At 48.7% G+C, this 16225-nt stretch overlaps 1 protein-coding gene across 5 annotated transcripts in view; it reads left to right on the top strand.

Moving 5' to 3' along the window:
- Positions 1–14137, top strand: part of map7d1a (MAP7 domain containing 1a) — a 43306-nt gene extending 29169 nt beyond the window's left edge. For 2 of the 5 annotated variants that reach the window (XM_069703820.1, XM_069703821.1), the window contains 12 exons: positions 398–502; positions 1988–2110; positions 2194–2339; positions 2749–2879; positions 3829–4067; positions 5095–5359; positions 6123–6303; positions 7161–7265; positions 9187–9237; positions 9334–9394; positions 10715–10796; positions 13059–14137. In XM_069703820.1, coding sequence (XP_069559921.1) covers positions 398–502; positions 1988–2110; positions 2194–2339; positions 2749–2879; positions 3829–4067; positions 5095–5359; positions 6123–6303; positions 7161–7265; positions 9187–9237; positions 9334–9394; positions 10715–10796; positions 13059–13497 — 1928 coding nt within the window. In that variant the 3' untranslated portion in view covers positions 13498–14137. Of the gene's footprint in view, positions 1–397; positions 503–1987; positions 2111–2193; positions 2340–2748; positions 2880–3828; positions 4068–5094; positions 5360–6122; positions 6304–7160; positions 7266–9186; positions 9238–9333; positions 9395–10714; positions 10797–11311; positions 11548–13058 lie in introns of all 5 variants that reach the window. The other 3 variants (XM_069703822.1, XM_069703823.1, XM_069703824.1) reach the window with 2 other exon arrangements.
- Positions 14138–16225: the final 2088 nt, after the last annotated feature.

Genomic DNA, 16225 nt, shown 5'->3' on the forward strand with positions numbered 1-16225 from the left:
ATCCGGACACTAAAAACCAAAACTATTTGCAGAGCTAAATACCACAAAAGGTTTCAAGGAAAGTAGGTGTTTTTGTAATTTGGGATGAAATGACTCTTTAAGAAGGGTTTTAAAACACTCTGATCTGTGTCACGGATGCCTGCCTGCACACCTAAAAGCCAGCTGAGCTGAACAGATGCATGTTAGCACTATAAATCAGTGGATGGTATTTTGTATACAGTCAGCACACAGGAACTGGCTTTGATGGGGGAGGGGGGTTGCTCACGTTGCAGTTGCCTTCACAGTGAGTGGGTGTATATCTAAACACAACACACGACGCCGCAGAAGTTCTCCGCCCTCTTCCTCTCAGTCATGTGACCTGTGTGAACATCTGTGTGGCGCTCTCTTGGCTTCCTAGGCAGATGCTCTGTTTCAACGGTCAACCTGCCCAAACACGTGGACTCTGTTATAAACAAGCGACTCTCCAAGTCCTCCGCCACGCTCTGGAACTCCCCCAGCAGAAGTAAGGCAACACGTGGAACGCCACCGCTCCTGTCCTAAATGTGTCCATCACTCTGCCACCGCCAACACCTCCGAACCGTCCATCATTGTCCTCTATTTTTTTTTTTCCAGTTGCTTCCTCCCCTTTCTGATTTCAGCCCCTCTCCTGTGCTTGATGGTTGACAGCTGACCCATTTTCATCTTCCAAAACCTCTATTTGTTGTTGTTGTTGTTGTTTTTGTTGTTTTCAACTCTCCAGACTTTGGGTTTTGTTTGACATGCTCTGCATGCTTATATTTTATTATGGGAGCTTTTTACTGTCCTTTGTTTGGTTCATTGTGTGGTAATGGTCATTTCATTCCTGATGTGTTCCCCCCCCCCCCCCCCCCCCCCCCCCCCCCCCCCCCCCCCCCCCCCCCCCCCCCCCCCCCCCCCCCCCCCCCCCCCCCCCCCCCCCCCCCCCCCCCCCCCCCCCCCCCCCCCCCCCCCCGGGTGCACAGTGAAAAGGGTCCTTTTTGTGTTCATTTTCATCACAACCCTCCGGATAAGGGATGTCTTTTGTTGTTGTCTTCAATGTTTTAATGATTGATGCTTTGGAGATGGTGTGATTTCTAAATGACAAATGTTTTCTTGAATCAGCTTTGCGTCTTCGAATCAACAACCTTCCGTCATGCTTAAAATGATCTCGGCTTTTATTTTTTTTTTTTTAATTTTATGGGTCTGTAGTTAACCAGGTCATGGTGTACTCCTGCAAAGGAGAAGAAACTTCAGAGTTTGAAAAAAAAAAAACTTAGTCAGTGAGTGAGTCAGCATTTTTGTTCGGAGATAATGTATTCCGAAAACTCCCCGGGAGCAGGTACTGTTCCGCTGCGCTGTTGGAAAAAAAATAGATTTGTAACTATCCCCGGTGTCTCTCCTCTCTAACCCAACACAGTCACACACGCTGAAAAAATTTCAGCACAACATGTTTCCCATCCGCCACCTCGCAGCCAACAAAGAACATTTCTCCTCAAAATAAATACTGACCACTCCCAAGTCGACTACTTCTTATGCTGAAGGCTGTGGTTATAAATAACTAACTCGCTGTCTAGACAAGAATTTCAAATAATTTCTCTCTCTCTTGGATGGTACCCATACAGTTAAAGGTTATAGAGGACACATACTTGGCTCAATCTTCTCCTACCCTCCTCTCATAATCTCTATGGGCTGCACTAAAGTGTCATATTGGGATTTTGTTCATTTTATGGGGTCCTCATGATGTATAGATACGTGAGACATAACTTAAAAAGCTGTCTCTTTTTCATTTCCCTCTTGTCACGTATGTCAAACTTTATATTTTGTGTTGTGTTGGGTAGACAGAGAGCTTGAAAAACAGTCTTAATTTGCTGTAATACTTCAATTTTTTTTTTAACATACAACAGCGCTCTGGTTCAGGACATCAATTTAACACGCGTCTTTGAAGCTACCTGAACGCGGAACGGCGATTGATGGTTTTCCCTTTCCGCAGCTCGTAGCGTCGCACTGAGTCCGTGGGAGAGCAGCATAGTCGACCGGCTGATGACACCGACGCTGTCCTTCCTCGCACGGAGCCGCAGTGCTGCCAGTGTCCTCACCAACGGCAAAGACGGCCGTGAGTTCATGTTTCGCGTCGGTCGTTTCAAATCGACACGTGAACGTCGGCGAGCTTAAATAACCTGTCGCTCTCGTCTTCAGACTCCCCTCTCTGCCCTCGCTCGGCCTCGGCCAGTCCCCTCACCCTGTGCGCCCACCAGCCTCACCGCCGCTGCTCCGACCGCTGGAGGGTGACGTCCAGCACGCCGGACATCACCCAGCGCCAGCACAGACGCAGCTCCACGCCGGTAAATCTGGCTGACCGTTCACCTTTAAGGCGTCCAACGTATTCAGCAGTCGCAGCCAGGTGTAGTCACCGTCTTCGGAGAGTTACAACGAGCCTGGAAGCGGAACCTGACACCATCAGGAGCCTCACGATAAACCACTCCTCATAAGAGCCATGAAATCTAAAACGGCTGATTCCGTTCAAAACGAGTAGATTTACCGTTCACCTCGCCGTACGTGAGCGTTCGATGGTGAGATTGTTGGATTGTTCCACGGCCAAGAGAACGAATCGTGATCCCAGATCAGATGTTTCCGTTTTCCGTTCTTTGCCTGCTTCACGTTTAACGAACTACAGTTTTCTAACATTACACTAACAGTAGATGTTATTTCCGTTTTGATATGTTGATCTTTTTCCTCCCTTCTGTCATACAGATGGATAAAAACAAGAAAGAAAAGAGAGACAAAGAGCGTGAGAACGAGAAGGAAAAAAGTGCCATCACTAAAGAGAAGGTGATGAAGAAGAGACAGTCTCTACCCAGTTTGAGACACAGACCTGACCCAAGGTAAAACATTATATTTGGCAGTATTTCTTTTAAGTCAAATTGTTTTTTTTAATTTAAATTCAGTTCAATATTTATCAGGTATTTCTATTTTATTCATAATTTAACATTATACATATATATATATATATATATATAAACTTCTGTTGTTTGAACCCAACAAATAATGAAAATAATCATGTAAGCCCGGATTGAACATTAACCAACTAAAGCTAGAATCTCCTTTTTTTTTTTTTTTTTTTTAAATAACATCACTCGACATACCACAAGAACCTAAAATCTAACGAAATCTGCTATTTTCGACACTTGCAAAGACATCATCACTAAAACCTTGCTGTAAACCACGTTAACCTCGGATCAGCCCGACCTGCAGCTCGTTTCTGGTGAACAACTGGTTTCGCCGGGTTCATGCAGCGCATGTTTATGTCTGTGCTGCACCAACTTCATTTTTCATGCGCCGCTTGAGCCTACGCATTTAAGCGAATGCCGAGGAAGTTATTCTCAAATCCCCCGGCCACCGAATAAATGACATCCAGGACAGAAGGGATCTAATAGAGGAGAAAAAAAAAAATAATAAAACGTTTCTCTGACTCGACAAAAAGCCAACAAAGAGCCTGGCGGAGCTGTTGGTGGCTGAGGCCTAAAGGAAAAAAATAAAAAAAAATAAACCCTCTTCAGCATAATGGATGTTTCCCCTCCCAAGTGTTGCATTGCATTGCGTTGCTGAGATGCTGCTGACTGATAATGCATTTTAAGGGACGATGCAACGTTTGAGTGCTTTGTCTGCTGCGAACGCGTTTGCTGAAGTCGGCTTTCTTCGGGACACGTTCCGTTTCAAACAACCATTTTAGCCGAGATCTAAATGAATAATGTGGTCACCTCGGTTTGAAAACGTTAGAGGATCCTTGTTGACATCAATCATTTCCACCCTTTTGTTTTTCCTTTCTTCCAGTCCAAGTCCTTTATCAAGACAACGGCCGGCATCGCCAGCCACACCCAAGGGCAGAACTGCCTCTCCCAGCCCTGCTGCCTCGCCCAGGCCTCCGTCAACACGCGGGAGCCCGGCGACCCCGAAGGGCCGGCCCAAAAGAGCAAGGACCCCCGCCAGGTTAGACCACCGAACCTCCTCCCCCGCCCCCCTGGAGAGAGTGAAGGAGCCTCGTCGGTCCGCCACCCCAGAGGAGAGAAAGAGTGAGTACAGAAAGGAGTGATGAGAATCGTCTTTCGGGACCAGACTGGAATCAAATCATGCGTTTAAGTTTTGTTTTTTTCTAGTGAGACAAATTTGTCTTCTAACAATCATAACAGGCTGCATATAATTGGATATTTTAAAGAAAATGAGGCTAAAGGTTCATTTTTGTCCTTGGGGAAAAGCAGTTTGACAAAACAAATGCCGCTCAAGTTCAATTTAGCTGTTTTTTTCCCCTAAAGCTTTCAACAGCATGTTGTGTCTTTCTTTATTGAATTCAATGATTAGGTCACATGATGACAACTGAGCAAACTTCATCTGCCGATGAAGGTGCAGTTGAAAGCTCTGGAAAAAGCTAGTCGAGCTTGAGTTCTGCAGCACTGTTCTGCATGATAATTATCGAGTCGCATTTTGCAACAATTTTTAATTCAAGTCGAACCAACTGCTCCACATGAACTACGATAAGATACAGTACATCTGGATTTTGGGCAACTTTCCTCTGCGGCTGTATTTTATTTATTTGTTTTTAAAATAATTCTCTGATGTTCCCAAACAGTCTCTTCTTTCTGACTCTCCGGGATAATGGAACTAATGGAAAAAGTGACTGAGCCTCTGGAAAAATCTGTATTTCTTTCAAGAAGCAGTAGACACAGATTACCATCGGGCGTAATTGGCCATGAAAACAAAGCGAGCGTACGGAGCGAGCCACACACAGCTCCGTGTCGCCACACGCACACACAGCGCTAAGAGGCTGCACTAATCAGCGTTAATTATGTAATTACCGAGTTCTCAAGCTGCAGCTAGGGCTGTTTACATTTTCCCTTTGTGCTGGGAACGGAGTGTTTGATGTGGAAGCGGAGGGAGAAGTTTGCGGTTGGATGCGCTATTAATAATAATTAATACGCATCCCCCCCCCTTGGAGAAATCGCAGCTTTAAACGGCATTCCTTGTTAAAAGAGCCTAAACAGATGAGTCAACATTCGATGTGACTGCGTTCGTCGTCTTTCTACAATCATTTTCCCGTTTCAGGTTCCCCCGCGGTTCCTGCCATCGCGGTATCCTCGGCCGCCGCGGCAGCCACGACCAGAGCCACTTCTTTCTCTCCCGAGCCAGTCGGCCACTCGGCTCCTTCCGCCCGTGCCGTGTCGCCCGCGGCCTCTCCGTCAGCGAAGCCCATGGCGGGCACCAACGACGCCGAGGAGGCGGGCCGCATCCTGGCAGAGAAACGCCGGCAGGCCCGAGAGCAGAGGGAGAGGGAGGAGCAGGAACGGCGCGAGCAGGAGGAGAAGGAGAGGTCAGTCTTTTAAAATGAGAGATGACCTCACAGAACTGACCGCAAAGACTTGTCGAGTTCTTTCACTGTGAAACAGAAGAACGGAATTTTAAACACGTCGGTGAATGACAGTAATTCCCAAGCTGTGTTCCAACAGTATATTTCTTTAACGACACAGTATTCTTTCCTTTTACTGTCAGCTATGTCAAGCACATTTACAATGTTTCTCTCCAGACAAATGGGAGATTTGAACTTATGCGGAGGCAGTTCTTTCCTGAGTAACATTATTTCACGTCATTGTGAAATGTCTGGTATAGATTATCATGCTGTGGCTGTTTAATGCTGCAAAACAAACCTCACCGAGGACATTTAGCTATTTTCCATGGAAACAATAATAAAAAAAAAAAGACTAATAAGGAAGGCTCCATGGATTCTCAGTTCATGAACGTCTGAATGAGTCTTCATTGAGCTTTGCTGTGAGGATCAGAAATTTGAGAGGCCATTTCGCCAATTCTGACCACAGCATGGCTCTAGTTCCATCTCAGGAACTGATGTGATCTCTCGTTGGCGCTCGCAATTCCAATTATTTCCATTTCCATAAATAGTGTGGTTTTGTGTTGCTTTCATTTTAATGTCAAGTATAAACTAAAGAGGAAACGTCCTGTCAATAGAACAATTTACATTTTAAATTGTTTACAGCATTCAAAGTCTTTAGCACAGGATTTTGTGGGGGGAAAAAAAAAAAAAAAAAATGTAATCCTACTCTTCTGCCCGAACGCTTCAGGGTCCTGAGAGACGAGCGAATAGCGAGGGAGGCGGAGGAGAGACGACTCAGGGAGGAGGAGGCCCGAGCGATGGCCGAGGAGCAGCGGAAGAGGGACGAAGCACAGCGGCTGCAGGAGGAGAAGGAGGCACAGCAGAGAGCCGAAGCCGAGCAGGAGGAGAACCTGCGCCTGCAGAAACAGGTAAGCCCTGACCGTCAACTCAACAAGTCAATAATATGGAGGGTGTCGTGTGTCGCGTTGGACGGATCTGGTTAGTCAGATGAGCATCAAGCACAAGTATGACAGTCGTTACTACCTTTTTAAGTTAAAGTCAAAAATCACACATCATCCTCCAGCACTATTTACACGTATACGCTCTCCTATCTTTGGAAAACAATCTGCTTGCATTGTGTCCGCTCGACTCCTCAACTCACACCGACTTCATCTGATATCAGGCCCGTCCTAAAAACACCATCCAGGATTTATTTACCTTTCAAGGTCAGCAGGATGTTGTTGTTCTTGAATATTAAATCCAAAATGGTGAGCAGATAGCCGCACTGACTGCGTTTTGCCAAATAACCTGCATGAGCAATATTGACGCTTCCTGTGTTTGTGTGTGTGGCCGCGGAGAAGCAGAGCAGATAACCAGAAAACAGATTTCCAATCAAACTGGAAATTCATTGGATTATTAGTTTATTCTGGAGACCTGCAACACGATTAACTGTGGCACCGCCTTATCTATGCAAATAGATATTATCAGCCCTTAAGCTTTGGCACCCCCTTGTGGTCTCTCACACAAGTGTAATTTGTGGTTCAACATGATCTAGCAGATCACACAAAGTTTTGTAATTCACAAAGCTGAAAATGTTGAAAATAAATGTTTTTGGCTCAGACGTAGTGGAAAATATCCCTTGTTGGTTGTAAACAATAATTGCATGCAGCGACCACGCCCTTGTTACGCAAAAGGCACGCTATTTTGGCTCAGGTTTTTTTTTTTTTCCCCCCTTTCTGCCGGCATTCAAATTGTGGTTGGATTCTCGCCTCCATGTGTGTTTCAGAAAGAAGAGGCAGAGGCTCGAGCCCGGGAGGAGGCGGAGAAGCAGCGCCTGGAGAGGGAGAAACACTTCCAGAAGGAGGAGCAGGAGAGGCTGGAGAGGAAAAAGGTAGGGCTGTACATCTGTCCTGCCACAGTTGTTCTTTCTGCCAGGTTTTTAAAAAGTCACCCGAGAGGCACATTTATGATTCATGAAACTAGAACACCAGGATCAAAAATCCTAACCTGGATTTTTTTTCTTTTTTCGGGTGGGGATAAAAATAGCCTTATACACCTCTGGACATTGACCGATTTGAAAGAAGAAAATGTTCCAGCTCGACTCTCACATCATTTATCTCAAAGTAACACAGAATCAATTCTGTAGTCAATTTACAAGTAGCCCTCCTCCTCTCAGTGGCGGGATCACATTCGGAGGGACATTAACTCTGAAGCCAACTTCTGTCACGTCAGGAAGAAGACCACAGAGTCGAGTCCCTGGAACCAAGATGAACGATGCTTTTGGCTTATCCTGGATTGGCCGTCTGCATGCCATGATTTAGTAGAGCCCAGTGTGCGTGCGCGACTATATATAAACGGTAATAATGGCGAGCTTGCTGTACCGTTCACCCGAAGGGTGGATTTGCGCTGATCTTCGCACGTGTGCTGATATGTGTTCATTGTGCGACCGTGCACTCAAACATACCACCCACGCGAGCTCACGCATTTGTATGCTGCCCGGGCCTTTCCTTCCCACTCCCCATCTTCTTTCCATGTGTGGAAGGTTCTTATCTCGGCGTGCCAGGCCCGGCTCAGCTGGCCGGACTCTGGCTGCGTGCAGAAAAATTAGCCTGCAAGAACAGCGTGTCCTCTGCCCCCCCCCCCCACCCGACCCAAAAAAAACAAAAAAACTGGAGGCGTAGCTGCGCTGCACGAAACATTACACTGACTGACCCAGCGATGTTACGGCAGAGGTGGTTGAAACCATCCGATTCAGACCAGCTTCGCAGCTAAAGCCGCGGGCGCGCGGAGCCGGCCATGAGTAATCTTGGATCTTAAAAATGCCTCACTTTTATGAGTGGCAGCTGCGGCTCGGGTCTTAAACCGCGTCTTGGGACGAAGGTCGCGTTCTCGTATCAAACGTCTTGTGCTTACAAATCGGCCGCGCGGCGGGCGGGTTTGTATTTTAGCGCAGCACGGTCGCGTCCTTTATCCGGATAAATACTGTTCAGTCGCCACATTGCGTTGTTCCAGCTGAATGCACGCAGCCCCCCCCCCCCCCCCCCCCCTCCGCCTGCAGACGTACCAGCACCGGTTTGAGCCAGTGAATTACTACAAGCAGAGTAGCCTCGTTTACACTGAGACACAAGAGGAAGGAAAATTTTTTTTTTTTTTTTTTTTTTTACTAGTGATTAGATTTAATGAACAGCGAAATGTAAAACCTCAGTTCTAGCAAAACAGTCTGGCGAAGTGTGTGGGCCCCAGCCAACGAAACCTGACCCAATTTTAAGTAAGCTAAACAAAGCTACTGACGGTTGTTACTAAAACCGAGGTCTTTATTGGTTTTACTTTTTTTTTTATTTTGCAGGCACAACTACCGTGATCCTTTTCTGTGTTGGTATCCAACACTAAACAGATTGTGTTATCTTCCCTATTTTTAATCCTTTCTTTTTTTTTCCTTCCTTCCTTTCTTTCTTTCTTTCTTTCTTTCTTTCTTTCTTTGTTCTTTCTTTCTTTCTTTCTTTCTTTCTTTCTTTCTTTCTTTCTTTCTTTCTTTCTTTCTTTCTTTCTTTCTTTCTTTCTTCCTTCCTTCCTTCCTTCCTTCCTTCCTTCCTTCCTTCCTTCCTTCCTTCCTTCCTTCCTTCCTTCCTTCCTTTCTTTCTTTCTTTCTTTCTTTCTTTCTTTCTTTCTTTCTTTCTTTCTTTCTTTCTTTCTTTCTTTCTTTCTTTCTTTCTTTCTTTCTTTCTTCCTTCCTTCCTTCCTTCCTTCCTTCCTTCCTTCCTTCCTTCCTTCCTTCCTTTCTCTCTCTCTCTCTCTCTCTCTCTCTCTCTCAGCGTCTGGAGCAGATCATGAAGAGAACACGCAAGACAGATGGAGGTGACAAGGTACATCATTTTTTTTTTTTTTTTTTTACCAAAACAAAAAGCCAAAATTTTGTTTTCCAGCACATGTGACTGAAGTTATTTCTACCACCTTCACAGAAGGAAACAAAGTCCTCTCCACTCGCACATGTCGATGACAAACAGGCGGAGCGCAGCAAAGGTGAGCAGAACCTCACACCGGACGAGCCCACATCTCGCAAAACACCCTGAAGACACGGAGGAAACCCATTAAGCTTCGACTGGCCTTTAATCTGCTTAACTGTTTGGGAAGGAATTTAAAATAAGGGTCAAACAAAGCGGATTCTCTGACCAGCTGTTTTCAGCTTCAACTCACAAACGCCAAGGAACCGCGCAGTAAATTTCATGGATGTCGCAGATGAACTAATTTGACTCATCCCAACTTCTCCACTGATATCTTGATGACACGTTAACAAGCTTCTGCTTCTTTTATCGCCTCCATATGTTACAATAAACTAAAGCACCAGGTATTTGTCCTCAGTTCCCTTCTGAGTCAGATTCAGGGAGAAGCCTTTTGTATGAAAGGGTTATTTGATTAAATCTCTGCCTCATATCCTGCACAGCTGCTGTTGGAGTTATTGTTCTCCGCAGAATAAGACCCACGTGGGCTTACTTGTTGTCCAGTTCCCAGGACTGGAGAGGAAGACAGGGATCGTGACGGCAGCCTGCAGCAGTTTTTGATAAAACGCGCTGTTGCGCAGCTCTCGGCCGTATCCACTCGCTACTTTACAACACTTCTGTCCTTAAAGGACGATTTCACCTCTTTTTGTGCGGCCGTCCGCTCGGTGCCGACGGTAAACGCGGTCCGCCGAAGCGAAACGATCCGTGTTGGCGAGCGAAAACCGAGCTGTTCCGCCTGCGGAGCCGTGCCGGCGGCGCCCTCGTGTACCGGGACGCGTCGCGCGCCGGCTTCTGACGCTTTTTTTTTTTTAATTTTTTTTTTTTTTTACTAAAGTCTCTCCTCTGGTAGCGCAGTCTGGCGCCTCAGCCGGCTACATTCACCGTCAACATCGACTCTCCTTTCCGACAAGCTCCGGCTCCGAACTTCCCGCGTCACGTACGACGGACGAGCGAGATGAGGAGAACCAACGCGGTCTCGGAGGAACGCCGCCGTTTGTCTGACAGTTCACTAATGCAGGAAGACATTAGCCAGCCACTGATGTGGTTGGAGTGCTGGCAGGCGTGCCTCCATTTTAGTCGAGGGCGTGGAGATACTGTCTCAACCGCAGACTTTAGCAGAGCTCGGCGAGGGAGGGGGGTGGCGGGGATGGGGGAGGGGAGCGGGGGGGGGGGGGAATGGGGATCTGGACCACGCAGGCAGGATGCCCCGAGAAAATTTGGCATCCCTTTAAAACCCTTTTAAAAAGTCAGCTTAACGTCACTTAAGGTTTAATGCTCACAAGGTGGGACGTTGGATACGGTGTACGGTAGAGCAGTGACTGTTTGACTCCGTTTCCTCCAGCATCTGCTGACTATCAGCCAAAGCCAGAGGTCAACCTGCCCAATAACAAGGCGGAAAACGGACAGACCAACGGCAACGGAAGGTAAAACCAAAGCTCCTTTTTTTTTCTCTCTCTCTCTCTCTCTCTCTCTCTCTCTCTCTCTCTCTCTGTCTCTCTCTCTCTCTCTCTCTCGTGGTCACATTGATGCAAAGACCACCGTGAACAGTATAAAACTTCTGTGCCAGAACACCGAGCCGGGGAGCCGACTACCAATCACGTCTGCAGAAGGTTTGCACCGTCGTAAGCCTCCGACGGAAAACACGAGGTGCCGCACGACGCGGGTCGACGGGAGACAGCTGCGGCGCCGGGAGAACGAGTCGCTTTCTTCAAAAAAAAAAAGTTTACTCTTTCCGCTCGAACGCGCTTCCTCGGGGCGGGTTGTAAAAGACTCCTGTAATTTGGACAGCGGCGGGACGACTCATTTTGTTGTACGAGTCACTCTCCCCCCCCTTGTCCCGTCATAACCGGAACCACGTTTCGCTTTGTGTCTCCCCCCCTCCCCATCCCCTCCTCTCATCTCCCCTCCTCTCCTCTCCTCTCCCTCCCCTCCCCCGCAGCCTCCCGGTCCAAGTGGTTAACGGGGTCCAGCCGACGCGGCACGAGAACGGCCTGTCCGCCCGCGAGGACGCCGCCCACTTCGAAGACATCGTCCGTCTCGCCAATCACGGCAACGCCGCCAACGGGGCGCGGGAGGAGTCGGAGAGCGCCGTGACCCCCGAGCCCATCCTGGCTTTCGAAAGCGAGGAGCCGTTCATGAAAAAGGCCGGCCCCATGAAGCCTCAGCACGTCGCAGGTAAAAAAAAAAAAAAAGAGTTCCCCTCGAAGAAAATACGCCGCACACTCGGAGCGGGACGTTTTTAACCGTCGAAATAACGAAGGATCAAATTGACGATGGTTACTCCCGACGTGGCCGGGACTGAGCAGTTCATGTCGCGAAATATGAAATGGGACATTTTCAAGAACGAGCGTTCCGGGGAATTAAGTGCCGGAAAGATTTCTGAACCGGATTTTTGGGATTTTGTTACAGATTAAACGAGGCGAGAGAGTCGTGCGGTCATTAGTGACATCTGAAAGTGCAGGTGGACCCCCCCCCCCCCCCGCCCCCGCTTCCAGTCTTAATGCTAAGCTAATCTAATTAGCTGCTCGCTAGAACTACACCAAACTATATTTAAGTAAGCTGCAACAGTGAATTACACGAGGAGAGGAAGGTCCACTTGCGCTCGCGAAGGGTGGGGGGTGGGGTGGGGGGGGTGGTGGTGGCATGGCATATGAAAGAAATAGCGCAGGGAAGGGTGAAGAGAAGCAGGGTATCTGTATACTGATGACAGCTTTTATTCAGCGGCCCCCACTGACTTGGGCCCGGACCCCGGGGGGAGGAATTCCCGGAATGGCCGAGGCGATGAGGCGAGCCTATCCGCAAGTGCTTCACTGCCAGGGGTTAGAAACAAGACTCCGAAGCAATTAAGCAACATATATACCCCCCCCCCCCCCCCCCCCGGCAGCAACGTCAGCAACACCCTGCTATACCCCGGGTCCTGCTGGATCTTAACTTTCAGCCCGTTTTGGCCCGAAGACGAGCCAGAGTTCATAAATACTACGGCGAGCAAAGCGGAGGGCGATCACGTCCGTTCGCCCTCTCAGGCCTTCGCTGAAATCGCACTTCAATGAACAGTTCACCGCCTCCAGTTCACCCAGTTCACCGCCCCCAGTTCACCGCCCCCAGTTCACCGCCCCCAGTTCACCCAGTTCACCCAGTTCACCGCCCCCAGTTCACCGCCGCTTCCTCTAAACTCCCGTCGTGAAAAGTGCACCGTCTCGCTTCTCACTTTCACTCCCGTAAATCCGGATACACGAGCCGGCTTCAACCCGGCAGCGTGTCAATATAAATACACGAGGCCGACGTAACGTCACAAATGTAAATTTCGACGGGGGGGGGGGGGGGGGTCCAATTTATTTTAAGGCACACTTCCCCGGTTTATTTGAACGCTCGTCCCCGGTCCGCGGTCGGTCCTCCTCGGGCCTCGCGCGGCGGCGGCGGCGCCGCCAGTCAAACAACATCGGCGCGTTGCACGTCGGCCGCACTCGACTCCAAACGCGTCCCGTCGTCTTTTCCGTTCGCTCCGTACAAACGAGACGGCGAAGGTTTACGGCTTCCCGCCTCCCGCAACGCACGTCCGACACGCTTCTGCGTTCACTATCGTCGGAGGTTTCACGGCCCGCCGCGGCCGACCCGGGATGTGGCCGCTGCTGCTGCTGCTCCTCGCTCTGACCTTCTTTTTGTTTTGCCCTCCGCTTCTTTCGCAGAGGTCCTGTGACGTATTCCCCGGTTGACGCTCCCGTCGCTCCAGGCCGGCGATCTTCTCCTCGCCCCGCCGACGCCCGCTCGGCGAGCCCCGCGACCCCGTGCCAATCAACAACCTTCTTCTCGCGCTCCGAGAGAAGAAAAACAAAACAAAACAACAACAACAACAACAACAACAAAAAAAGCAAACCCGCGTCTCTCTGGAGACGAAGCGGAAGATGGCGACGAAGCATCGGGACGCAAAGCAACGGACAAGCGAGAGGGTGCTTTCAGTGTTACCAGTTTGTAAAGGTGTTTGCGGCACCGATCCCGTGCGCCTCGTTACTCGACAGCGTCGTCCTTCGCACGTCGCAGTACGAGCGAGTCATTATTTACGTTACGCTGAAAAAGAACGGTTTGTTTTCTTTGTTCTTTAGTTATTTAACTGAAAGAGAACTGTAAATAAACAAACAAACAAACAAACAAACAAAAAAAGCCTGGGTACATCTCTGTGAATAATGTAAATGAACTTTGTGTGTCGGACAAAGGAGGGAAGGCTCTGTGGATTACAGCTGGATGAAAGGGAGTCATTTCACGCTGCTCTGCTACGAGTAGGTCTCGGAAGTAAAAACCCCGGGCATCGCGCTTCCTGGTTTGTATAAAGCGACCTGTAACCGTTTTTTTTTTTTTGTAAAGTTAAATTGAGAAATTGGGAAGATTCGAAATGTAAGTTGACACAGAACGGCTTCTCGCTGTCTGTTCGTAACTAAACCTCAGCTGTGATTGATTGTATGCAGGACTGGATGTAATAATGAGTATGAAACCTTGACGATGAAGAAACCAGAAGTCATTTAAGGTCAAATCTCCACAAAGAGGGATTTACGCCACTATTTATCAGTTGAAGCTTTTTTTTTTTTTTTTTTTCCCCCCCCCCCCCCCACATGTGCACGCATGACTCCGTTTTCTCTCATTTGCATTGAGATCCCACGGACTCGTAGCTGTTTGAAATGCCGGTGCGTGTATACGCTATACATATATTTTGATGTGCGTTGTAAGGTCAGTGGGAGTGTCTTAAGTCTTATTAAAGACGAGCGGTCCAGTCTGCGGTCTCGTCGTCGTCACTTTGTCCTGAACGAATGGAGATTTATTAAATACAGATGTTCTGAATGTCAAAGTTTGACTTTTCTCAGGGTCATTAATCTGAAACAGGCAAATTGATCACCATTTGTTAATCATTTCACAGTTTGGGAATGTTTTGTCCTTCAGTTTGCCGTGTTTACTCCCGGGGCGCCGTAGTATTGACTTTTGAGAGGGGGGAGGGAGGGAGGGAGGGAGAGAGGGGAACTCCCATTCCCACTGCGAGAGAGCGCACGCTAACAACGGGAAAACAAGACTCCGGGGTGGTAGCGGAGAGCCGTAACGTTGACGTCCGAGGCATGCGAGTTGGCCCGGCTGCCCGTTTCAGTTTGGGTCTCCTTTTACAGATTCCCTGCAGGGGGTGCATGCCACTCTCATCTGCCGCTCCGCTTCGCCCCGGTGGCCGGTGGGACGCCCCCCCCCCCGGCGGCACCGTGTTTACGGGCCCGTGGGCAAGCCGACGCGCACCCAAACACGATTTATGTCCCCCTTCAGCCAGAGACGGACGTGCCCCCGCTGATCATCGGGTAGACCTTGTGCGATTCTAATCTGAATGCAGCAGAACCAGCGGAACGGGGGAACTTGCGTTTGTTAACCCGAACCAGTCACGCAAAAGACAGCCTCTCACTTCCCGGGCGGGCTACAAAAGATTTCATCACCGCTGCAGTACAAAAGCTCTGAGCGACGCATTTAAACTCCCATTACATCAAACCGGCTTTAGTGTGTGTGTGTGTGGGGGGGGGGGCGGGTTTCACTGAAATGAAACCAAAATCCAAAGACGGAAAAGCTCAAGATCCGTCCTTCACGGTGACCGTGATTTAAAGTGAGCACGGCATGTTTAAAGGTGTCAACGTGTTGAAACATGGCAGTTTTCACTGGAAACTGCTTTTCTTATTCCTGCAAATTATCCCTGAGTCAGCCAAACGTGTTTTCCAGTCCCCAGCTGCATTCCTGCTGCTGCTGCTGCTTCACCTCATGTACAGCTCACAGTTTGAACCCGCAGCAGCCAGTTGGCTTTCCGAGCCTCCTCGCGAGCAAGACGTAAACTCCTGCCGACACGTAAGTGTGACTTTGGACAACATGATCTCATTCATTCAACATGTCGCTACTGAAGTTGTTCACATGAGCGTGCTGCTGAAAGCTGTGTTCAGCAACCCCACAAGAGGGTGCAGCATTGCAGCACGGAGGCGGCGGCAAACGCAGTAGATTTCTCTGGGTTCGCGCCCTGCAGTTTGTTACAGTTTGTCTGAAGTGAACACAGAAAGTGAAATACCTCCCAGTGATCCAATTGACCGATGTTTTCTTTCAATCATTCCTATTAAAATGTAATAATATTTACGGTGCAGCTGGTCTGCTAGTCAATCCCTGGTAATGTGTGGCACTTCTCGGAGGGGACTTGAGGATTAGTGAGCACTATTTTTAGGGAGGTGTCAGCGAGGCAGTGCACAGTTACAGGCCGAGTAGTGCCAAGTTTCTAAATAAATTCTCGCAGAATGAGGGGAGAAGAAGAAATTCACAAGGGAGTTGAATTCGTGGCCGTTCCAAACGTCACGAATGCTGAATGACTAAAAGAGCTTTCAGCCGGTTAAGTCAAGTGGTGGTCGGTCAGATTCTCCTGGAATAGCCAGAACGCCTGATACAGCAGACCCCCCCCCCCCACACACACACACACACACACACACACTCCACACACCATACTGTGTTCATGCCACTTTGATTGACGGGTGCATTATCTCGTCACCCTGCAAGTGTGCTGAGGAGGTGGAAGTGTCACAGTATTGACTCTATTCTTACCCTCTGCCCCAGACTGGGGGAATAACTTCTTGTTAGTGTTCATATTAACAACTAGGACGACAACAACAACAACAAAAAAAGAGAATAAACATCCAGTCGTGCGTGATGATGTTATAGGCGTGTTGACCAGCCTTCGTGTTGAAGCTGCTGCGAGCACAGGACGCAGCCTGCGGACTTTCAGACACACGCTCACGGTTGTTTCAGTCGTAAATCTGCGCACTCGGGAAGACTGTGAAGAATCTCGCAAATGTTTGGGAGA

This window comes from Brachyistius frenatus, unplaced genomic scaffold (assembly GCF_029030835.1).
Source record: "Brachyistius frenatus isolate BFR_SWC_R1_liver_20210118 unplaced genomic scaffold, ASM2903083v1 Contig_48, whole genome shotgun sequence".
In the NCBI taxonomy this organism is placed as follows: Eukaryota; Metazoa; Chordata; class Actinopteri; family Embiotocidae; genus Brachyistius; species Brachyistius frenatus.